At 39.7% G+C, this 23,423-nt stretch overlaps 1 protein-coding gene across 2 annotated transcripts in view; it reads left to right on the top strand.

Moving 5' to 3' along the window:
- LOC123044699 (midasin) overlaps window positions 1-23,213 on the top strand; it is a 35,151-nt gene extending 11,938 nt beyond the window's left edge. The window contains exons 18-66 of one of the 2 annotated variants that reach the window (XM_044467540.1): window positions 2-197; window positions 296-400; window positions 486-791; window positions 3,231-5,462; window positions 5,542-7,032; window positions 7,105-7,291; window positions 7,381-7,446; window positions 7,776-7,858; window positions 7,935-8,171; window positions 8,360-8,495; window positions 8,592-8,677; window positions 8,762-8,838; window positions 9,321-9,462; window positions 9,541-9,630; window positions 10,484-10,610; window positions 11,024-11,178; window positions 11,439-11,546; window positions 12,222-12,374; window positions 12,497-12,676; window positions 12,915-13,112; window positions 13,219-13,320; window positions 13,395-13,622; window positions 13,702-13,824; window positions 14,087-14,168; window positions 14,243-14,370; window positions 14,444-14,608; window positions 14,696-14,771; window positions 15,016-15,128; window positions 15,215-15,291; window positions 15,373-15,486; window positions 15,637-15,705; window positions 15,782-15,941; window positions 16,555-16,682; window positions 16,756-16,853; window positions 16,970-17,196; window positions 17,349-17,585; window positions 17,679-17,805; window positions 17,906-17,967; window positions 18,051-18,209; window positions 18,479-18,697; window positions 19,259-19,546; window positions 19,652-19,786; window positions 19,896-20,102; window positions 20,177-21,841; window positions 21,957-22,238; window positions 22,317-22,496; window positions 22,581-22,679; window positions 22,766-22,891; window positions 22,982-23,213. In XM_044467540.1, coding sequence (XP_044323475.1) covers window positions 2-197; window positions 296-400; window positions 486-791; window positions 3,231-5,462; window positions 5,542-7,032; window positions 7,105-7,291; window positions 7,381-7,446; window positions 7,776-7,858; window positions 7,935-8,171; window positions 8,360-8,495; window positions 8,592-8,677; window positions 8,762-8,838; window positions 9,321-9,462; window positions 9,541-9,630; window positions 10,484-10,610; window positions 11,024-11,178; window positions 11,439-11,546; window positions 12,222-12,374; window positions 12,497-12,676; window positions 12,915-13,112; window positions 13,219-13,320; window positions 13,395-13,622; window positions 13,702-13,824; window positions 14,087-14,168; window positions 14,243-14,370; window positions 14,444-14,608; window positions 14,696-14,771; window positions 15,016-15,128; window positions 15,215-15,291; window positions 15,373-15,486; window positions 15,637-15,705; window positions 15,782-15,941; window positions 16,555-16,682; window positions 16,756-16,853; window positions 16,970-17,196; window positions 17,349-17,585; window positions 17,679-17,805; window positions 17,906-17,967; window positions 18,051-18,209; window positions 18,479-18,697; window positions 19,259-19,546; window positions 19,652-19,786; window positions 19,896-20,102; window positions 20,177-21,841; window positions 21,957-22,238; window positions 22,317-22,496; window positions 22,581-22,679; window positions 22,766-22,891; window positions 22,982-23,014 — 12,064 coding nt within the window. In that variant the 3' untranslated portion in view covers window positions 23,015-23,213. Of the gene's footprint in view, window position 1; window positions 198-295; window positions 401-485; window positions 792-3,230; window positions 5,463-5,541; window positions 7,033-7,104; window positions 7,292-7,380; window positions 7,447-7,775; window positions 7,859-7,934; window positions 8,172-8,359; window positions 8,496-8,591; window positions 8,678-8,761; window positions 8,839-9,320; window positions 9,463-9,540; window positions 9,631-10,483; window positions 10,611-11,023; window positions 11,179-11,438; window positions 11,547-12,221; window positions 12,375-12,496; window positions 12,677-12,914; window positions 13,113-13,218; window positions 13,321-13,394; window positions 13,623-13,701; window positions 13,825-14,086; window positions 14,169-14,242; window positions 14,371-14,443; window positions 14,609-14,695; window positions 14,772-15,015; window positions 15,129-15,214; window positions 15,292-15,372; window positions 15,487-15,636; window positions 15,706-15,781; window positions 15,942-16,554; window positions 16,683-16,755; window positions 16,854-16,969; window positions 17,197-17,348; window positions 17,586-17,678; window positions 17,806-17,905; window positions 17,968-18,050; window positions 18,210-18,478; window positions 18,698-19,258; window positions 19,547-19,651; window positions 19,787-19,895; window positions 20,103-20,173; window positions 21,842-21,956; window positions 22,239-22,316; window positions 22,497-22,580; window positions 22,680-22,765; window positions 22,892-22,981 lie in introns of both variants that reach the window. The other variant, XM_044467532.1, reaches the window with a different exon arrangement.
- Window positions 23,214-23,423: the final 210 nt, after the last annotated feature.

Genomic DNA, 23,423 nt, shown 5'->3' with positions numbered 1-23,423 from the left:
GTATCACTTGGACGAAAAGTATGTGGAGGCTATTCTTCCTCATTGAGCGTTGTTACAGGTCACGGGAACCTGTCCTCCTTGTTGGTGAAACTGGTGGGGGGAAAACAACAGTATGCCAGGTCTTGAGTGCTGTTCTTGGAGTGAAGTTACACATTTTGAACTGCCACCAATATACTGAGACATCAGACTTCATCGGGGTAGGTTTTGTTGTCTCTCAAGTTTTTACCATGAGTTGTTATTTGCTGTTGCTGTGCTTCAGATATTTGGTTCACTAGCATAATGCTGTTACTTGCAGGGATTTTGTCCTGTGCGTGATAGGTCAACAATAGCGTTGGAGTACAAGCATCTTATTTCAACATTGAAGGGAATGAAAATTTTCATTCATGTTGCTGGAGATGTGGTATGTTCTTTGTTTTTAACATGTGGTATTTCAACAGCAGATATACACTTCTCAAATTAGGTAACTGATTCTCTATTGTTCACAGCTATTTCCATCTGATATATCTGGAGCCATTAGCGTCGTGAATTGTATGAATGAAATACTTGATAGATACAGAAAAGAAAAGGAACTGTTTCCGGAGGTGCCACCTCAAGATATTGATGACATGGAGCAAATTAAGTTGAAATTGATGCATCTTCATCAGAAGTCGAAGGCAATTTTTCTTTGGCAGGATGGGCCACTTTTGCAAGCAATGAAGAGCGGAGATCTTTTCCTTATTGACGAAGTTTCTTTGGCTGACGACAGTGTACTTGAACGGCTGAACAGTGTTCTGGAACCTGAAAGAAAATTGGTATGCTTTCTTCAGTTTGCTTCTTTTACTAAAGTAGCAACTCATGGATAATTAGGTTAATAAAAAAGGAGCTGAAATTGCAAATTTAGGGGCCTAATGGATTAACTCGCAAGCTTATGGACCTAAGTGATACAACCTTGCAAATTTGGGCACCTAATAGATGATAAACGTGCAAACTATAGGGCCTAAATAACACAATTTTTAGATAACACATATACCTTTACTCTAAATGTTACTCGGGGAGTATTAATATGGGACGGAGGGAGTTTTGTGCATTTACACTGATGATATTGTTAAGTTCAGTTTCCTGGTGTAGAGGTGTTTGAGCCAGCTTTGCATTGCCGTGCTTTGCTGTGGAATCTAGTTACAGTAAAACCTTAGCAATCTGGTAAAATTTTAGGTTTTCATCCATTCATGTAACGTATAGTTTTTAAGCTACTAGTAATAATGTACGTGCAATGCACGTTTATATTAGGTAGGATATTAGTTGCACGTTATATTAGGTAAGATATATCTGTTGCATGTTGGTATTTGGTAAGATATCAATTATTTTTTCGTGGGAATGGTAAGATATTAATTACATGGCATATTTCAAGGGATAGTGTTGAGTCAAAACGTGTTTGGTGCTCAACATTGGAGCGATTTGAACCGCTAGATAACATGATTTGACGGTCGAGATAGTTTGGATCTGCCCATTTGGGTCTTTTTATATTGGTATAGATAAACTTAGGCACATGTCTTTGTTAAAATTCTTTATCGATTTCTCTTATCATGATGCAAAGGCAGATCTTATCTTGTTACTAACTACAAACATTTTTTTGCGGGGATGGTTAGATGACATGGTTTGAAGAGGATTGGGTTTTAGAAGGGATGTACATATATTTGGATGAGAGAGGGGTTTAGAGATAGCAAATACTACAGTGCAATGACGTTTCTTCTTCCTTGTTCTCATAAAAGACAGTTCCTTTCATAGCCCTGACCTGACCTATCCCATAAGGGCCAGTTCTTTTGCAGCTTATTTCAGCTTATTGTGAAAATAAGCCAAAAGCCCAAAAGAACTCATTTCAGAAGTGGAGCTTAACTTATTTCCACAGCTCTCTCCTTCACAATGGAAAAAAGCTGGGGGCAGGGCAGCTTCCCGCAGCTTCTCGCGGCAATCACTTAAAAACCAAAGCGGTATATCCCTTTGCCCTCGCACTTGAACACAATTACAGCTGAAATGCCACCGCGCCCCTCCCCTGTACCAGCCCCGAAGGAAAAAAAACACCCGCAGCGCTCTGCACCCCTGTCATCCCTCTCCTCCCGTGATTGAGAATTTTTAGGGTTTCCCCGCCGCCGTCGACCCCGCCTCCAGCCGCTGACCTCGCCTCGCCTCTCGGACGCCGGCGGTGCTGGGTAGACGCGCTCCTCCCCTGCCTCCCTCTGCTCTGCTCCACACCGGCTACCCCTCTAGCAAGCAGGACAGCTGCCCGCCTCCGGCGGCCGTGGGCGTCGGCTTCCGGGCTCGACTGGATCGACGCCGACCCCTTCCCCGCATGGATCGATGCCGGCTGCTCCTCCCCGACGCCCCACTTCGCTCACTCTCGTCCCATGGCAAAGAAGCCCCTGGTACATCGCCGCCGTTGTCGTCAACACACTGCCCCGACACCTGCACTTCTCTGGACGCCATGGCCACCCACTGCTAGTTCTCTGATTGTCCATCGAGCAGCAAATGCTTGACAATCTCACGGCGATTAAATGAAGTATTCAGTTTGCCTATTTTAAATTCTATTTCAGAGATGCATATGAATTTTCATGAGAAATTGTCAGTTACATGTCAGGTAACTGTATACATAGATATACATGTAGCTGATTTTTGTTGACAGGAAGTTTTTGGTCATGTCCAAGTTTCTACTTGTTGTAAAAAAAGGATGAATGTTGCTAGTGAATGCATTCAGAAATTTGTATGCAAGCACTAGCATTTTGATTGTTGTTTGGTTTGGTCCTGCTAGTATTTTCTGCAAGTGCAAGAGAGTATGAATGAAGTTGTCCAAGTTGCTGCTACAATATACAGAAAATTCAGTTAAATGTCATACAATTACATTTTAGGGGTATTCTACACTTTTCTCCAGAGAACTCGGAACATAAGCTGAGACAAAAGAACTGGATAGCTTATTCTCATGGACTTATTTCCACGGCAGCTTCTATGAGGCTTATTCCCATCGCAGCTTATGAATAAGCTGCACCTCAAAAGAACTGGCCCTAAGATTCATGTAACTCTACACTATTCTGTGCCTTTATAGTACCTCTTAATAGTTCTCTCATGCTTACCCCTGCTTATCCAATCATGCAATTGTTGTCTTTGATTCCAAAGGCTTGTTGAACAATCAACTATTCTCTTTTGAAATTCAGTTTTATTAATTATGATTGTGCATTTGTGTCTTCTTTATTATTTTGTAGTCACTGGCCGAGCAAGGTGGTTCTGTGCTAGAGAAGATTGTAGCACATCCAAATTTCTTTATCCTTGCAACAATGAATCCAGGTGGCGACTATGGAAAAAAAGAGCTTTCTCCAGCACTAAGAAACCGATTCACAGAATTGTGGGTTCCAGCTGTTACAGATGTTGATGAACTCAAGAGCATAGCTGTAGAGAGGTTCAGCGAAGCTGAACTCTCTTGCTTTGGAGATTGTATTGTTAATTTCTTGAAGTGGTTCAACCACCTGCACACTGGAAGAATGCTCACCATACGCGATCTGTTATCCTGGATTTCGTTTATCAATTTGACAGAGATGAAACTTGGATCACAACAAGCTTTAATACATGGTCTGTTCCTTGTACTACTTGATGGGCTCACATTGGGAATGAATCTTGCTAAATCGGAGGCTACTGAGTTGAGAAGAACATGCATGTCCTTTATTTTAGAAGAGCTGCAGAAGGTTGAGGGGAAACCCTTAAATTCAGGCTTGAATGATCTAAAGAACTATGGCTGGGGTGATGATATAACAAAAACTGATATTGATTGTAATCATCCAGATGATTTTGGCATTGCACCATTCTATATCACTAAAGGTCATTTTGCTTGTAAGCAACAGGGATTTTTATTCACGGCACCCACTACCAGCAAGAATGTTTTGCGAGTATTGCGTGGCATGCAACTACCCAAACCTCTTTTGTTAGAAGGTAGTCCTGGAGTTGGTAAAACAAGCTTAATTATGTCATTAGCTGGATTTTCTGGTCACAATGTCGTGCGAATAAACCTATCTGAGCAGACAGATATGATGGATCTTTTAGGTTCGGACTTACCACTTGAAGGGGAGAATGGAATAGAATTTGCCTGGTCGGATGGTATTCTTCTTCAGGCTTTAAAGAATGGAAGTTGGGTTCTGTTGGATGAACTCAATCTGGCCCCCCAATCTGTCCTAGAGGGTCTTAATGCCATTCTAGACCACCGTGCAGAGGTCTATATACCCGAGCTTGGCCAGACCTACAAATGTCCACAGTCCTTTCGTGTCTTTGCGTGCCAGAATCCTTCATCACAGGGTGGTGGGCGGAAAGGCCTCCCCAAGTCTTTCTTGAACCGCTTCACCAAGGTTTATGTTGATGAATTAAAAGAAGACGATTATTTTTCCATTTGTAAATCAGAATATCCATTACTCGGTGATGATCTGCTCAGAAACCTGATTTGCTTCAACAATAGGCTCTTCACAGATACCATGATACACAGGAAGTATGGCCAAGAAGGTTCTCCTTGGGAATTTAATCTACGTGATATTATGAGGTCTTGTCAGATGATAGCAGATTTGCCAGATACTTCAAAGAATGACTGCTTTCTAAATACTGTATATCTTCAACGAATGCGAACTGCGGTTGACCGCAATGAAGTTCTCAAGCTTTTTGAAGAAGTCTTTCAGATAAAGCCTAGCATTCATCAGTCGAAAATGCTTTATGTCAATGCGCATTGCTTAGTTGTTGGAAATGCGTCTATTAGAAGAAATAATTCCCGGTCCTATGCAGTTCAGATTAACCAACTAAACATACTTCCTGGTATTCTTCATAGCCTTGAAGCTGCTATCCACTGTATCCATCAAGGTTGGTTGTGCATTCTTGTCGGACAACACTCATCTGGGAAAACCTCGTTAATCCGCTTGCTTGCTCAGCTGTCTGGCAATACATTGAATGAGTTGAATTTGTCATCTGCAACTGATGTGTCAGAATTGCTGGGGTGCTTTGAACAGTATAACTTCTTCAGACACTACAAAGAGGTCATATCACAAGTTGAGCGTTATGTTAATGAATATTTCAGCTTGAGTATGGATATACGTTGGAAGAAGGATTTGATTATGGTCAGAAAGGGTTTGTTTGAGAAATGGTTTAAATTTGTGGTTGCGAAAAAGTATTCTTCAATCGACACTTCCACATTTATTGAGATGGGCAGGAATGCATCTTTGCCACCATTGAGCTTGGTCATAGACATAGTTGAGCAGATGAAGAGTGATCTGGAATTGCTTGACTTGCCTATATCACTGACCAAAGATGATTTGAGTAAAACACTGAAGTCCATCTACAGCTTGCAGCAGAAAGAAGCTCTATACCAACCAGTTAAATTTGAATGGGTCGCTGGAGACTTGATCAGGGCCATTGAACGCGGTGAATGGGTTATTCTGGACAATGCGAATTTGTGTAATCCTACTGTATGTTTACTAATCTCTTGTACTCTGTCATTTATCCTACAATTTGGTTTTGCTAATTTTTGTTTCTTTGATCTTTCAGGTACTTGATAGAATAAATTCTTTGTTTGAGAAAGAAAGGTCCATTGTAGTGAATGAATGTGGTCTCGTTGATGGAAATCCTGTAGTTCTGAAGGCTCATACTAACTTCAGAATGTTTTTGACAGTTAATGCGAAGTATGGTGAAGTTTCAAGAGCCATGCGAAATAGAGGAGTGGAGATATTTCTGATGGAGCAAAGTCGGTGTCTGGAAGGGTGCCCGAATGTGCCTGAGACTAGTGAGAGGAAGGACGTGACAAGATTTTTAATTTCTTGTGGTATACCTAGAATGGAATTGATTTCATCAATGACTGAAGCACACCTCTATGCAAAAGCTGCGGGATTACGTCTTGGTATAAATATTACCATTCTTGAGATCACACGATGGGTTCAACTGTTCCAACAACTTCTTATTAAAGGAAATCAGCTTAGTTGGAGCCTACATCTAAGTTGGGAACACACTTACCTACCCTCGTTGGGTCAAGTTAGTGGATCTGATGTTGTTGAGGAGGGAAAATTAAGGTTTTTGACCAATGTTGACGGTTGTTCAGCTGGTTTGCCTTGTGATTTTTCGTTGTCCTTGCCTGGTGGTTGGCCAATTGAACTGAAACTAAGGGATTTTATTTGGTACTCGAAAGAATCTTGTGTCCAAAGAAACTGCATGTATCTACAATCATTGGGTGCCCAGTATGCTGCTTATCAACTAAACAATTTGGAAGGTAGTTCATCCTTAATAGGACCTAGTAACATCCATCCATATGTTCTTCCTGCTTCAAGCTTATATGCACTGCAATTTCTGACTTTGTCCGGTCAGCATTCTCTTAAGACTCGTGCAACTGGGGGATTTAATTCAGAGTTAGCTGATCAGATGCTTTTCATTGCCGCAAACTGGGTAATGGAGCAATCTACGAAGAGCGATCTTGATTTGTATGGGATATGGTTTAAATGGTATAATGGTCTGCTCCAGCCATACTGCAGCTTCTTTGAAAACTATGGTAATATTCTTAAGCAAGAATCCGAGCATCCTGTCTGGCATAGCATCCTCGAATGTTATGGGGAAATAACTGCTTATCACAAGGTTGATGCTGTTCATCCTATTCCATTGCTGTCGACGAGGTTGCTGGATATGGCTGGTTGTGACACCCTTAAAACTTGCCAAAAGCGGCTTCATAAGGCTCTTAATGGTTTGAACTTGTTGCGGCTTACATTATGGCAATGGCAATCTGAGACAGTTCTTCCTGATTTTGGTGTTCTAAAAGCTGCTTTGTTGCCGGCATTGAAGTCCCTCAGATGCTTGGAGGATGAGGTACTCAAGTTGATTGTGAGCTCTCGGAAGCTGCTGCAGATATACACTCGTATCCTGGATTATCACAGATCAATATGGAAGATGATAGTCTCGTCTCAGTTTGAGGGCTTACCAGTTGTTTGGAATCTTCTGAGGAAGGAAATTCTGAAGCTGCAGCCAAAATTCCCAGAAGTAGTTGGTATCTTTCTGGTAAGTTATAATCATTATCATTTTTTTCTTGGTAATATACTATGATTGTGAACTGACATCACAATCATACAGATGGAAAGCGTCAATCTGAACAACCTCCAAGATTTCAATTCACAAAATAGCAAACCAACTTTGTGGATCCATGGTGGCCATCCTCTTGTACCATCATCTGGAAGAGTCTTCTACAAATTCCAAGAAATTGTAGCATTTTCTGCAGCTGTTTGGCCATGCAAGAATCTTTCAAAGAAACAGCTTGATGGTAATATATTGCAGATTTGGCAGCTAAAAAGAATTACTTGTTTCTTATCTTGGTCCCATCCAAATTTAATTACCTTTTGCTGCTTGCAGATAAGCAACAAATAATTGATGCCATGTTGTCAGCCAATCAGGATCTTAGATGCCTTGCGTTGGAAGGTACTCCTGTTATTATTCCAAGAGATCTCCTTGATGCTAATACTTTTTCTAGGGTATTATACGGAGGACTTGTAGGAAGAGCTACACTTATTATAAAGAAGAGTTTTCCTCATTTTTATTTTTATGTTCGGCAATATACTTTATCTTCTTTTTCTCTTATGTTAGTTGTGGTTTGATCTTTAGATGTAGCTGAAACACAATTTTGTTTAACTGACGAAGGTCTAGTTGCTTTCTTAATATGTATTTTCACTTCATTTGCTAAGTATAATATTACCAGTTTGAAACATTCTGACCCATTAACCCTTTATGACTATTGTTTTTGTGTCAAGGTGTTTATATAGCTTTATGTGCTGTATCTGAGCCTGAGGAAGAGGAGTCGACAGTTCTGGCCCAGTTGGATGAAATTCATAAGGTTTTTTAGTTACCTGTAGTTTTCCTAAGATGGCTTTATCCTCAACTGTTTGTCTTACTTCATTTTCCTGATGTAGAGTCTTGTTCAAAAGGTTGAGTATGAGAGGAATAATCTAGGATTATTGTTGAAGACTTCCAATGCTGAAGTTAAAGTCTGTTGCTCAGTCTCATCTGATATCTTGTGTAACACTTGTGGTTTCAATGGTTGGTTAGCGAGTCTTCCTTTGCTCAATTTGAAGAGCTTGAACTTGGACACTGCTTTACTTCAATGCCTATCCAAGTGGATACAAATAGATTCTTCTCAAATTCGCCAGGTCTCTCTCCCTCTCACTTAACTTTTGGATGATTTTGTCCTCTCCATTGATCGATCATACAATTTGTTGCTCTTGAACCCATTATATTTGTTGTCTATTCTTTCCCATGATAACTGAATAATTTCTGTGAGATATCAGTAGGAGGCAGACATTTGTAATACTATGCAGTTTTTTCTTTTGCTACACAGAGTATAGCAAACTCAGAAGCCCTGCTTACATATGCTATTGACTACTCATTGGAGTTATCGTCAAGATCTCCTTTGGAGTTTACCCAGCATAAGATCGTTTGGTGGATTCATCATACCTGGGACACAGTTGAGAATGGTAAAAATCAATATCTCTACTTTGGGTGCAACTCATATCAGTTATGTGTCTGTTTTTTGGGTTATAACTTGAAGTTGACACTTAAATGCTGTGCAGTCGATGCAAAATTTGCTAGCTCGCTTCTTGAAATATGGTACAACTATCATACGTCTCTGTGGACTTATTGCTCTGGAAGTCCAAAGGTTTTTCTCTTAGATTTTACATACAGTTCCGTAAGTATTTTAATACAACCATGATTCTTTCCTCATGATTTTATTCATTTTCAGGCCCTGTTCCCTCTTACACACGATGAAACCTCTGATCTAGCACACCTGACAAAAATGGACGCCATCAATACTATTATGTATGTCATCTCACATAGTGCTTGTTCCTTGTTTCTCATTTATGCGCTACTGCTTGGAGGTGATTATGCTGATATTTGTGCCTTAAGGGCATGCACAGTGGTTGAGAAGGCAGTCCTCTGTTTAAGCCTCCATGTCTTCATCTAGTTATGACAATAAAAGCACATTATACAATGGTTTATCTCTTTAGTGTTATCTGTTGCAGTTACTTTTTGCATGCGCCTAGAATTATGTGGTGATCAAAATTAAATAAGCAAACGTATGACTAAGAGATGACATCTGGTAGTGGTACAATGGAGAAAAATGTCTTATCTTAAGCGCTAAGAGGTCATCTCTTAGTAAAGAGAAGGGACACCCCTTATTTATTTTCTCTCTTCCAACTTAGCAGTTACCCTACGTGGCATCCCTAAGAGAAAGCTGACAACACCCCATTGTACATGCTCTACAGGATGACAATATTCTTATTGTTTGTCTGTTTCTGCAGCCGCGGTGATTTATGTGTGATGGATTATCAGAAGAACAGTTTAATGCTTAGAATGTCATCTAGAAGTCTCTGGGAAGGTGTCTCGTATGCGGGAAACTTAGTTGGTGGTCTCTATTCTGCTGCTGATTCCCTCTTCAAACAGGTAATGTTCTATCTATCCCTGTTTGGTTTGCAACCATCCCTTTTAGTTGTTGTTCTGAGTTCTGACAATCTGTTGCAGATCATATTTGCCCATAAGAAGCATTTCAAGCCAGAAGAGTACAGCCAGTTGGAGCACATCCTGTTTCAACAATCGGAACATCATCTGGAGGTTTGTGTATCATCCTTGTGATGTTGTTTAAAGTCTTGTGTACCACATTACTTGCGAGTTGCATGTACTTTATTTACATTCTTTTAATTCTAATCATAGCCACCATTTTAGCTGACACGCGGAAGTGCATTTTCTATGCCAGAGACTCCGCCAGCGTTTATTTGGGACATTTTATGGTTTAGATTTTAAGCTACTGTTGAAATTTATTAATTTCTGTTTGGAAAATTTGTGGGCACACTACATAATGAATGATAATGGTGACCTTGAATTCCTGTACACACTTGTTTTTTACTGCGATTACCAGCTTTCATGCTTGAAACCTGAACCGTGGGTTATATTTTAGCATAGAAATCTAACAAATATTATCTCAATCCAAATATATGTCATCACTGGAAGCTTTTGTTGCGAATACTTTTCGATATGTTTTCCAAGGACAAGTTTTTCACCAGATGTGCCTATTAAATTCTTATTGGTATTGGGGATTGAAAGATGGGTAGTTAATAAGGGCAAAACAAGTAAAAAACTGAAGGATTGTCTACAGTCACGTAAATGGCAAACAAGAAATCCTTTCACACCGATGCCTGTGTGCATCCAAAGCAACACAAGTTAGTATGGTTGTAGGTTTTGTTCTTAGGTGCTGAGTAATGTGAACATAATCGACCAACATTATACAGGGTAATTTCTGAACTTCATCATATTATGGTCTTTGTAATTTCTTCTTATGTGGCGTCTTCCATTGTCACTAATAATCACAGTACATCTTGGTAGATGGTACCCTTGATTGCCGACCTTTTGTTTTTCTTGAAACAATTTTCTGGCCTTGCATTCTTCTTGACATGTCGCTCTATCGCAGGATAAATGCCTCCATACTGCTTGTGCATTGTTATCTTCATCAAGTCATGGAGTACTTGCTTCATTCTCAGGGTCAAATAAACTCATAGGGTCCCTGCTTCTGGAGTTGTACTCATCGTACTCGCGTGGTATGTTCTTTTTGGATCTCTAGAACTAGAATGAATGATTTGTGATATACGCAAGTTTACCAATTCAGCCTCAACAGTGTCTAAACTTGCTGGTATGATATATGTATTTGCTTTTTTAACGGAATATATATGGATTTACATTGGTTAGCTCAATTATGTGCTGCTTTCTGGCCTGATGAGTTGTTGAGATAGTATCCTGTTTAGCACAGGATAAAGAGTGACTACGGAGAACACTTAGGCACAGCACCACCCATTACAGTTTACAAATCCTTCATACATGTTATTCCGCAACAGGCTGTCTCAACGTGAAGGGCTTGCTACAATATTTTGAATTCTGCTCTCTTTGTTGTTTCTGATTATTCATTTTAGCAGACGCTGTGCACTTATTTTTAATTATCTTTTTGGGCTTGCAGACTCTTTATTGCATCTTGGGGCTGCCTGGGTATATATTGGGATGTTGCGTTTCCAGCTATTGTTGAGCTCATACAATCCAGATCCTGCGTTCCTATCTGCTTTTATGCATTCTCAGATTCTGGAGAAGATTTCACTCCTAGATCTCAAGGGAAAGGTAAAAATCTCTTGTTTATGGCACATAGCTCCTGTGAGCTGTTTTGTGCTATACAGTATGGTGCAATGCAAGCATCGTGAACTCATATAATCCAACTTTCTATGTTGTATCAGTCATTCATATAAAGTCATTGCTATTTTGTTAGTGCTGAAACTGTATTTTGATTGTTTTATAAAATCATATACCTAGAGGGTGTTCATAAGACATTGTCTTTACTCAAGAAAAGGTCAAGTAAATTTATGACATCTTTTTTCTAATAGGTTCGTCATGAATGTGAAGAATTGGCGGGCTCTAACTTAGCAGGAGATTGTCATGATCAGAAGTTAATGCAAGAGCTGAAAACTGAAGAGAAGAATCTCCGGTCAAAGGTTCTGTTTATAATAGCATAGCACCCAGAGCTTGCAGTTCAATTCTAAGTTCTAGATGTTTCATACTTTTTTTAATCCCGTGGTATCTTGCCGATTCTACCATGCTGCTAGTTTTTTCTTTCACTTCTTAATTCTTTGCTGGTCAGGAATTGGATGCACTATTGTAAATATTCATGTTTCACAGCTAGATGAATGTCCTATCTCCGAAAGTAACATGACAATGTACATTGTTTTCTCTGTGATATGGTGCTACGTGCTTTCTTGCCCATGGTAGTGAATTGGTGATGCTACAAGCTGTGGAAAGCCGGCTAATATGAAATTTATCTCTAAATGTTCGGATCGCTTGGCTATTGCACAAGATGAAGCATGCCAAGCCCTCAACATGATTATTCAATTTTGTATGCATGTGCTTTTTTTTATTGATAAAATGCATAATGTACATTGTTTTCTCTGTGATATGGTGCTACGGTGCTTTCTTGGCCATGGTGGTGAATTGGTGATGCTACAAGCTGGAATAGCTGGCTAATATGAAATTTATCTCTAAATGTTTGGATCGATTGGCTATTGCATAAGATGAAGCATGCCAAGCCCTCAACTTGATTATTGAATCTTGCATTATGTAATCTATGCATGCAAATGGACGAGATTCTTACTTGTCCTCATACACTATTGCAGGTTGTATTTCGACCTCGACAGTCTAAACACAAGAGTTTGATTGCAGCATGCTGTGAGTTTGAGGGACGGTTGTCTGACTGCAAGGATCTGTTAGTTCATTTAAACTGCAATGGTGCTGGGCAATTGGAGGTCAACAGAATCTGCAATTGGCAGGTGAGATTTGTTGGGACTGATTTTAATGTCTTAGCTATAGCCATGGGGCTGTTTTTATTCTTCTCTTCCACTCCTCATAACTGCAGTTAAAATTGATTGGTCGTGCAATCATTCTATGACAGATAACATCAAGAAACTTTATTAAGAGGCTGACAGAAGAGTATGGGGAATATGTGGATTTGATTCAGCCAGTGCAAGTTGCCGTATACGAAATGAAACTTGGCTTGGCAATTGCTCTATCTGGTTCTCTTGAGAGAGAATATTTGAAGAAGGTGAAAGAAGATGATATTGAAAAAGTTCTGGTATGTATATGTTTGCAGCTGAAGTTGAAATATGCAAGTTTCTTCCATGGACAATCTTTTAGAATATAATGTCTAGAGTGCACTTCATATAGTCAAATTTGTTCTTCACCAAACAATAGTTCACATCTGTTTGAAGATGTTGTGAAGCAATATAATGTCCCTGGTTAATGTTAATAGGAACACACTCAATGAATATATGGTGCTTATGGCTGTACTGTTATCATTTTCTGCTCTGCAGGGTGCAGTTTTTACTTTTATGCAGTTTCCCAATGGACATGTTGCTGGAATGACTGTAGTGGGCGTTCCAGATTTAACAAATTATTCAATGGGTGATCAATTGGAAACTCAATACAGTGAGTTCAATGATGTAGATATATTGGAGAAGCTGTCTCGTGTGTCGAGTCAGTTAAATGTTGGCGAAGTTGCAGATGAAGTGGTTAGTTAATTGAACCGTCTTCTATCCTATTCAATTTTATGCTTCTGTAGATTATAAGTATTTGGAGAATGAAGCTGTTTGTAAGTGTTTTCTGTACTGATTGCAGAGATCCCATTCGCAGATGCTAGTAACATTTCATCATGTTTCTTTAGTACGGACAACATACCGTATCTTTCATTCCCTTATCATGGATAAAACTTCTTATCTGGTATGTACTCCTATCGTCATGGTTAATAAACCTCGAATTGAAATAATGTGTGTCTTACCAGTTTCTCTTTCCAGTCTTTGAAGAAGATCTTCGATTATTTTGAAAGCATGTGGATCAATATGAAATCTAGCGTGAAGGCTAGGGAAAATGATGGTTCTCAGTATTACAAGTTCAGGTCCCGTATCATCGATATACAGGACATCTTTGAAGGAGATGTGCCTTCAATTTCAGATATAGACTCTGATGGCAATGCTGGTCCAGATAATGAAGAAAAATTGGAGCTTGAGTTTTTCAAAATTATGGTATTCCAATGTTCTGTATTCCTTACTAGTGCTTGTATTTTCATTTTATATTTTTATTGAAAACTATTGTTTTACTCAGGAGAGAAGTGACGAAGATGATGGTTCTGTTGAAGACAAATGGGATCTTGTTCCAGAGTCTGCTCTGAAATGTATTATATTAACACATAACCAATTGTTTGGATCTCCTGATCTTGTTGAAAAGGTAAATAGTAACATGAGAAAGAAGATGCATCTTCTGTTAACTTTCATGATCAGTTCGAATGCCTATATGGATGCTCACGGTAACAGTAGTTGATAATTTTCTTGACCTTTGTTGGGTGTTGTCTTTCTGACCTTCTTTTAGATGGTAATTTCTTTGGCATAGGAGGCCAAGATAATAAATAAGATGAACGCAGGAACTTCAGACTGAAAAATTTGTACATTCTCATAGCTAACTAATATTTTTCTTGATGTATTTGTTTCAGACTGAAAGATTCCAAATTAGTGATCAGCAGAAACTTAAGTCTTTTGTAGACTCGTACGATTTTGGTGCAAGAATATTGAAAGGTATGTACATGGACTATGATTTCAGACAGTGGTGTATGCTGGACTCTTTGCTGATTTTTGATATCATTTTCCAGGCCTGCCAGAATTGACTTCTTCAACACTAGATGAGAAACTCATGCCTGAGCATTTACTCCGTGTTTGTCTAGAATATCAGCGAACCTGTGCAGCCTCTCTAGGCAGCAATAGTTATAATGCTTACAAGGTATCGAGTCCTGCAAGTTATACCTTTGATACCCAGTCGTTCCTTCTTACTAAGTTTACTTGCTTATTTGCAGGACCCGAATCCTCCTGTTTTATTCAAAATGGTTGAGCCACTAACTGCACTTCAAGAGAAAGTTAGGACCTTTTTAGACGAGTGGCCTGATCATCCAGGTTTACTGAAAATATTGGAGATAATTGCTTCCCTTTTAGCAATGCCCCTGAGTGCTCCACTTTCTAAGGTCTGGTACCCAATAAATTGCTTGTATAATACTAATTTGCTGCTCAATACTAAGCTATCCTTGTCTACTGCCCCCTTATTTTTGCAGGTCTTACTTGGATTGCAACTTTTGGCTGGGAAAGCTCAAACATTGCAGGAAAATGACTCCAAGTTTTTTCTTAAAGGTAAAGGCTGAATCTTCAGTAGCAAGACGAATTCTAGTTTCTCATTCCCACCTTTGTGTTCAGGTGGTAACATCGTATACTGTAAAATGTAGGACTGTTTATTTACTTGTGCTTACGTGCTGTAAAATTTTTGTGGTAAAATCGTATAATTTGTTTTGTATTACGGCCGTAACATTTCCAGCATCTCAAATCTCTGGTAAATCGAAGCTATGCTGTTCAATTGCTCTAATTCTTTCCCCCACAGATCATCTTCCACCAATATTCATGCTTCTATCTTCATGGCAAAGGCTTGAGTTAGAATGTTGGCCTATCCTGCTTGAGGAGGTCCAGGGAAAGTATGAAACTAATGCTGCAAAAGTGAGTTTGTATTTAATTTGCGTGCCATTATAGTTTATTAATAGTTTCAGTTTTGCTCAACATAATATATTGTTGGACCTGTGCAGCTATGGTTTCCACTGCGAGCATTGCTTTCAAAGTCTTGTGACATTCCAACGAATGATGATTTGTCTATAATCAAGAGGTATGCTTCAGTGCTTCTGCATTTGTTCTCTGTTCATGTCTCTGTCTATATTTTCTTATGTTAGCTTGATCCAAAATGCAGCATAGAGGAGTTCGTCCAAACATCAAATCTTGGAGAATTCAAGACACGATTGCATCTCCTCCTTGCCTTCCATGGTGAATTTTCTGATGGTTCTAGTGTGGGTGTTTATTTAAGGTGAGGTCTAGAGTTTGCTGTGTAGTTGATCTCATGTTATTTATGGAAGTTGGGTTTTTCGTGTTTTTGCATCTCTGATATTTTTCAAACTGGTCCCTTCATTCTCAAAATGTGCCTTAATATATTAATATCTTCTCTCTCTCTTGGCAGTACTCCAGTGAAGAAAATCCAGAACATTCTGTACAACGTGTTTGGTTACTACATGCAGTTTTTGTCACTGTAAGTTTTTGTCACGTGAAGTTATTGCTAGCTCATTTCTTAATGGTTGATTATAATAGGTTTTTTTGCTCCTCAGTGTTCTTCGGCAAATTGAGGTCAGTAAAGAATCAGTTGAAAAGGAGTTGAAGGATCAGGTTAAGCTTTATCGATGGGATCAAGATCCATACAGTCTTGCTTCGATTGAAAATTTCAAGAGGACGAGGCAGAAAATTTTTAAGCTTCTGCAACGGTTCAATGTATGTACTAATTGCTTACTGTGGTTATTTTCATGTGAATGAATTTGCTAGGGCAGCTTAGCTTATTCTGTTACTGTGAATAGGGCTTCTTCTGCAACCCTATTGTGCCCATCAAACAACAGTCAATTGAATTACTTAGTTACATTTCTAGTTGGAAATTTCCTCTCGAATGATCTCTAGTTGTAATTACAACAGAAACATTTTTCTGCTAGTCGTCACTTCCATTAGTCTTTTTGCCATTATCGAAGCAATCATGTATAATAGGGTTTCTAAACTACCACTCCCTCTCTTTCCGTATGCAGGGCATATTAAGTTTCGTGAATACAATGTTTTCACACCAAGAATTACTTTATGTGTTCCATAAAAGAATTATTGACATTAAATTGGTATCACTAGATCCGTTTTCAAAAGTACCTACTGGTAATTTTGATTTGTATCATATAAACATGTATTAATGGAGTAATGTCCAAAGCCTTATATTAACAAAACCTAATGCATCCTGCATACAGGAAGAAAGGGTGTATTGCTTAGTGCTCCATTGTTCTGACATTTATGCTTATCTTCAATAACAATTTTGGAAAATACATTTATTGGGCAGTTTACCTTTTTATAGGATATTTTGAAGAAACCTGTTATTACCCTACTGAATGAAGAGGCTACAGCAAGAAAAGTTCCATGCTGGCTTGATCCTGAGATACCTGAATCACAGTTTCCTGTTGACACGGAGAAACTTAGTGAAAGGTTGTCCCATAAGGACCATATATTTATTTAATCTGCACCATTGCATGTTCTTAGGTTCCCCTCTTTCTTCCAGGTTTTTGTGGTACAACAAGTGGAAAAGCCAGGCTTCTCTGTCATTGCAAACATTATTGCATGCAAACGATAGTGCTGCTGCAGTTCCCAACGTGAAAGGTGATAACCCCCCACCCACCCCTCTGTGGAAACTTGTTCTTTTCCCACGTGTTTTGTCCCTTCATTTTCCTTTAGTGTGTGTTATTATTGTGAACCATTGTTCTTTTTGTTCACAGAATCTGTGTATGCTGTTGTGCACAATATGGACCACCAACAAGATGAAGCTGAACTCAATGACAAATTGAAATTCTTTTGGTATGCACTTGAGAGGATTTGTAACGCGGCTGATTTTGGTTCTATACTGAAGCATGGTAAAAAGAACCAGAAGAAAACTGCTTTGTCCAGTTTGTTCAAGACACTTGAGGAATGTGGACTCTCAAAGCACAGGCCAATTAGTCATGAGGTACTGCTAATGGCAAAAACTGATTTTCCACTTGCGCTATATGTTGTTTGGCTGTTGAATGCTGTGATGTGAAATTAAAAGAAATTTATTTATTTTAATGTTGTCTTGATTTTTGTCTGCAAAATTGACTCTGACAACTTAATGTCTTCTAGTGGGGAAACGAGTTGGATGCACCAAGCCCATTGTTTTTGGAGCAGTCATACAACACAACACATTTACTCCAAGTGATCACGCAAAAAGCGTGTGAAGATGTTAGCACTATTCATTCTACTCTATTGGGCGCAAATAACTGGAAGCTTGCAAATCAGCAGTACTTCAGATGTTTGGCAACGGTGCAACAACTTAGGCAAATTTCCTTGAAATTTAACAAAGATCTAGACTTGCAAGAGGTTAGTTCCTTTACGTTTTGTTGTTTTGATGCCACAGATGATGCATTATCGAATTCGTGTTTATGGTTTAATTGGTTGAGCCATCTTTTGCAGGTTAATAAGGCTGCGTCCTTTATGAACCATCTTTTGACTACGTTATGTGAACAAAGACATCTTGCTTATGATCTATTTGAGCAGCTGAACCAGTTCCGGCATATGATCTTATTATTAGGTTCAGGAGGTACCTCTAGATCTGTGCCTTTTCTTTTCCTGTTATATATTTAAGTAAGTGAAACTTGTGACTTATCCTAAGTGAAAACTTATGACTTATCCTTTTGTAGGGAAGAGTGAATCTCTATCATCCTGCCAAAATGTACTGCTAATTTCCATGTGGCAGCAAAAGGTATGATTTCCACTACTTCAAGCTTTGAAGTTGTATGGATTCTATGTATTTAATTGACACGTGTTTTTGCACTTTTTATGTAGCAATTTTTTGACAATGTGCTAGCTATGGCCATGGACACCAACTTGTTGCTCAAAACCTTCAAAGGTTCTCATCATGCCTCCTGTGACAACTTTGAAGTAGAAGTTGCCGCGATGTCAACTCTTGTGGAGAAGTTTATTACAAGATTTTCTGAATCCAAGGTAAGATTGTTTGTTTCTTGACACTTACAGCTTGCGTATCGTATGTGTACGAGCTAGCTGAAACCAGGAACGGTAGGGGTCCTTTTGGTTGTCATCTGAGAATTTATGCCTTATTTTTTATGCATGCTTCGAATAAGTTGATGACATTGCAATGTGCCTTTTTGGTCCAATAACTTGAGCCGGATATTCTTTGAGTACTATAACAAGTTGCTCCATCTGAGCCGAATATTCTTCGAATAAGTTAATAATTCTGTTCTATTTTTTTGCAGGATTTATTAGACAAATTCTTAGTTGGATCCAACAATATCCTTGCTGGTGCCCACAAAAATATGCCTCTTGCTACAATAGAGATGGAGCAACTTGTTGCTGCGAATTGCCAGCTTGTCGACACATTTAGAGAGGATATACAGGTTTTATGCCACCAGGATGTTTCACTGAGATCTGTGAAGAAAGTTCTGCTCTCTCGTTTCGAAGAGTTACTGGACAAGGTTCGTGTTAATTACCAGTGCAAAGGATACTTAATTTTATTCCTCTAGTATGCTTAAGACGTGTAATGCAAAGGATGCTTGGTGTTTTGATTGTTGTACTGGTGATATGCTTATTAGTTTTTCCTCTAGTATGCTTAAGACGTGTAATGCAAAGGATGCTTGGTGTTTGGATTGTTGTACTGGTGATATGCTTATTAGTTTTTCCTCTAGTATGCTTAAGAGGTGTAGGTCCTGCAAAAATGTTACTGAGAGTTATGTAACATTTTCAGTTGCCCTGTTTTGCTGGGTGACTGGTAGACTTCTTCCTATTTTATGCACTACAGAACACTTTTTTTACTATAGGCATCCCCAAAATGCAGAAAAAGAAGAATTTATGTTTTGGTCTGATGTTGCAGCAGGTGGACTAATAATATCTTGCTCCTGTATGGATATAGTTATTTCAAATTTCTGTCTCTTCATTTTGCAATCATGCTTGAGGAATTTCTCATGTGTTACTATTTGATGCATTTCGTTTGTGTTGTATGGATGTTTGGTTCTTAAGCATGGGTTAATGTTGTGTAGGGGAAGATAGCAACAGAGAGTTTCTCTAGAGAACTTAAAGACAAGCATGGACTATTCTCTGATGAACAAAAGCCTGAAGATTCATACACAGAAGCTTTTAAGGAAACTTTCGCACTAGCTGTCGGTGTTGTAGGACAGCTCACTGGTCTTGGGAGATCCGTTGATGAAACTAAAGAACCCTCCTTAGAGGGAAATATTACTTCCTGGAAAGATATTTTGCATTCGTATGTCATGAATCTTCAAATGGACCATGTCTGTGACGCTGGTGAAAATCTTTCTGTTTTAGTGGTATGTTCCTTCGCCCTTTGTTTGTCTTCTTGGTGTGTGTTCCTTCACCTTTAATACCTATGGATTTTTTTGCTTTGCCATCTGATCCTTATTGTTACCCAACAGAGGAAATTGTTGGACTACAAACCTGAGATGTGTTCTATAATAGAGGCGCAGTTAATGCATCTTCGTGTTTTGCTGCGTGTGATCCTGTCATCAGCCGAAGGCATACTTTCTGAACTTTTGGAAGCTCACAGAAGAGTAAGCTTGTCTTTGGTTTAGTAAAGTTTTACTTGTCCTTTTCCCCTGCTTTGATTGTAATGATCCCCCTCCCCCCCTTCTCATTGGCTTTTTCCCCTAATGGTTCCAGACATCTGAAATGACTCATGCACTCGGGGATCTTTTTATTTATCTATGTGCGGAGGGCTTTGGTTGTGTCGAAGATGCAGCTGAAGATGCTTCAGACGGACAGAAAGATGCAACAGGAACTGGAACTGGCATGGGTGAGGGGGAAGGTCAAGAGAGTGCAAGCTCTAAAATTGATGATATATCACAACTTGAGGGCACCAATGAAATGGTTAGTGTGTTTGAACAATAGTTTTAATCTTAGATTCTTTTAGTGAAGCTAACCCGTCTGCTGATATTTAGCAGGATGCTCAGTGTAAGGCAGATCAAACTCCTAAGGATGATGATCAAGCAATTGAAATGGAAGGAGATTTTGCTGCTGAATTAGCTGATGTTTCTGAGAATGAAAGCAATGACTCGGGCAGCGAGGGTGAAGACAACTTGGATAATCAGATGGGTGACACTGGTGATGCCAGTGAAATGGTTGCCAAGAAATCCTGGGACAAGAATGAAGATGATGATTCTAAGACGTCTGACGAGAAGTATGAGTCGGGTTCATTAGCCAAGGGGGCAGATGAGAATGATAGGGAATTGCGTGCTAAGGACGAATGTCCCATGGAGACAGATCCCGTGGAGACAGATGATAACGAGCAAGGCAAGAATAATAATATGGATGATGAACCAAGTGCTTGTGAGGATGCTGATGAGAATACTGATGATGTAATGAACAAAGCTGATGCATATGATGATCGAACAGGACCTGAACTCTCTGAACTGGACAATGATGATGAGGATGTCAACATGGATGATGCAGAACAAACCGATAGCATGGGTGCTGACAATCCTGACAACGAAGATATGGGCCCAGAAGAGGGGCAGCAAGAAGATGATAGTGCAGTTGCGTCAGAAGATATGGAGGAAGACGATGCCACACATGATGGTAACAATGTGGTTGATAATGAAGGGGATCATGATGAAGATGGAAATGTCGAGCCAAACAACATGGAGAAGCAACAGTTGGACAAAATGGAGTCACTTGCACATCCTTCACAAGGTATACAACCCAACCAATTGGAAACAGACTCCAACAGAGAATCTGAAGCAAACTTGGCCAACAGCATGGACATGAGCAGTGGAGTTGCTCCTTCTGTCGATTTTTCAAGTAATGAAGTGCCTAGTCTGGAAATCTCTATGCCCAACTCTGGTGAAGGTTCAAGAAATTTGTCCAACTCCAAGCCAGAGTTGCAGCCTGATGCTCCACCGTCACACATCAAGCAGACAAATCCTTTCAGGAGCATTGGGGACGCATTGGAGGACTGGAAAGAACGAGCAAGAGTCTCAGATGATACCCAGGATCATCAACCCGAAACTGAACACCATATTGATGAGAGTGCTACTGAATTTCGTTATGTGCCTGAGGGTGAGCAGAGCACCTCTCAAGCATTAGGTGATGCGACAGCTGATCAAATCAATGACGAGCTGCAAGTCAGGCAACCTATGTTAGAAGATGAAACCCGTGCCGAAGTTGAACAACCCGATGAGAGGATACCCGGGGATGACAAGCCTGAAATGCCCCATCTTCAAACTTCGCAATCACGTGCCAACAAGTCCGAAAGTGCCAACAGATTGGAGAGAAGAGATATTCAGACTGATGCATCCATTGAGGATTTGGTTCAAGATGAAATAATTGACACTTTTGGAGATGTTGTTTCATTCAAGCAGCGTCTGACAGATGACAGGATGGTTCAGCTGGATGCCCTAACCAGTGACAGGGAGATGTCTACTCATATGGATCTGGACATAATTAATGAAGAAACTGGAAGGACTATCATGGACTGGAGAAATCTTGAACTGGCTACCATGAAATTGTCCCAAGAACTGGCTGAGCAATTGCGCCTTGTCATGGAACCAACTCTTGCAAGTAAGCTTCAAGGAGATTACAGAACTGGAAAGAGAATAAACATGAAGAAGGTACTTGTATTCTCTTTGCCCCTTGTCAGTCATTGTAACATGCTCTCCTCTTTTTCTCTTGATGTCCCTCTCAAGAATGTGCACTTATACAAACATTATTTTTTTCTTCTGTCAGGTCATTCCATATATTGCGAGCCAGTTTCGCAGGGACAAGATATGGTTGCGACGAACTAAACCCAATAAACGAAATTACCAGGTGGTTATTGCTGTCGATGACTCACGAAGCATGTCCGAGGGCAAGTGTGGAAAAGTTGCAATTGAAGCATTAGTTACAGTTTGCCGGGCCATGTCGCAGCTTGAGGTTGGACAGTTTGCAGTTGCAAGTTTCGGGAAAAGAGGGAATGTTAAAGTCTTGCATGATTTTGATCAGATCTTCAATGCTGAAGCTGGAGTCAAGGTAGGGCATCTCTTTTGCTTTCGTCAGTTATAATAGAGTAATACTAACGTCTGTCTGTCTCTGTCTCTCTCTCTGCAGATGATCTCTAGTCTGTCCTTTGAGCAAGACAACAAAATTGAGGATCAACCAGTTGCGGATCTCTTGATGCATCTGAATATAATGCTTGATGCTGCTGTGGCAAGGTCGCGCACGCCATCAGGACAAAATCCACTTCAGCAACTCATACTTGTAATATCTGATGGAAAGTTCCATGAAAAGGTATAAACACTTTTTCTTTCATATTTGCTTATGGATTAAACAATGCTTATTGTTTTAGTGCTGAAGTTTACTTTATGGGAGCAGGAAAATTTGAGGCGCTGTATCAGGAATGTTCTAAACAGAAGGAGAATGATTGCATATGTACTCCTAGATAGTCATGAGGAATCCATTATGAACTCACTGGTGTGTACTTCAATACTTTCACTGACATTGTTTTGCACAGCCATCTAACTTAGGTAGTTTATATTCTGACGGCATTTTCTTTCCAGGAAGCATGCTATGAAGGAGACAAGCTAATCTTGGGAAAATATATGGACTCATTTCCGTTCCCTTACTATGTTATGCTGAAGAACATCGAAGCGCTTCCTCGCACACTGGCCGATTTGCTTAGACAGGTATGGAGCAACACACATTTTTGGCTCATGTCATTCCTTAGTTAACAAATGGATGCTGGATTCATATCTATGCTGTTTTCTGCTGCGCAGTGGTTTGAGCTGATGCAGAGCGCGAACGAATGATCTTTGGGGACGTTGCCAGCTTGTCAAATTGCTCAGGGAACCCGATGTTGTAAACCCATGGGTGTTCTCTAGGTTCATACTGGAACAACTAGTGGTCCAAAGTCCCGAGTTTTGTACAAAATATACCACACCTGTTGTAGCTTGTTTTACACTTCGGAACAAATTGTTGTGTAAAGATTCCTTTGTACTCCCTCCGTTCCGAATTACTTGTCTTGGATTTGTCTAGATACGGATGTATCTAGACTCATTTTAGTGCTAGATACCTCCGTATCTAGACAAATCTAAGACAAGTAATTTGGAACGGAGGGAGTACGAAATATGCTACATTTCCACATAAATGACTTGTGGGAAGTCAGATTTTGAGTAAAACGCACATTGCAATACCAAGGGATTAATGCAAAATCGCTTG

Source organism: Triticum aestivum, chromosome 1A (assembly GCF_018294505.1).
Source record: "Triticum aestivum cultivar Chinese Spring chromosome 1A, IWGSC CS RefSeq v2.1, whole genome shotgun sequence".
NCBI classification, from domain to species: domain Eukaryota; kingdom Viridiplantae; phylum Streptophyta; class Magnoliopsida; order Poales; family Poaceae; genus Triticum; species Triticum aestivum.
Note: the sequence above shows the minus strand (reverse complement) of the source record. Positions and strands in the feature narration are given on the sequence as shown.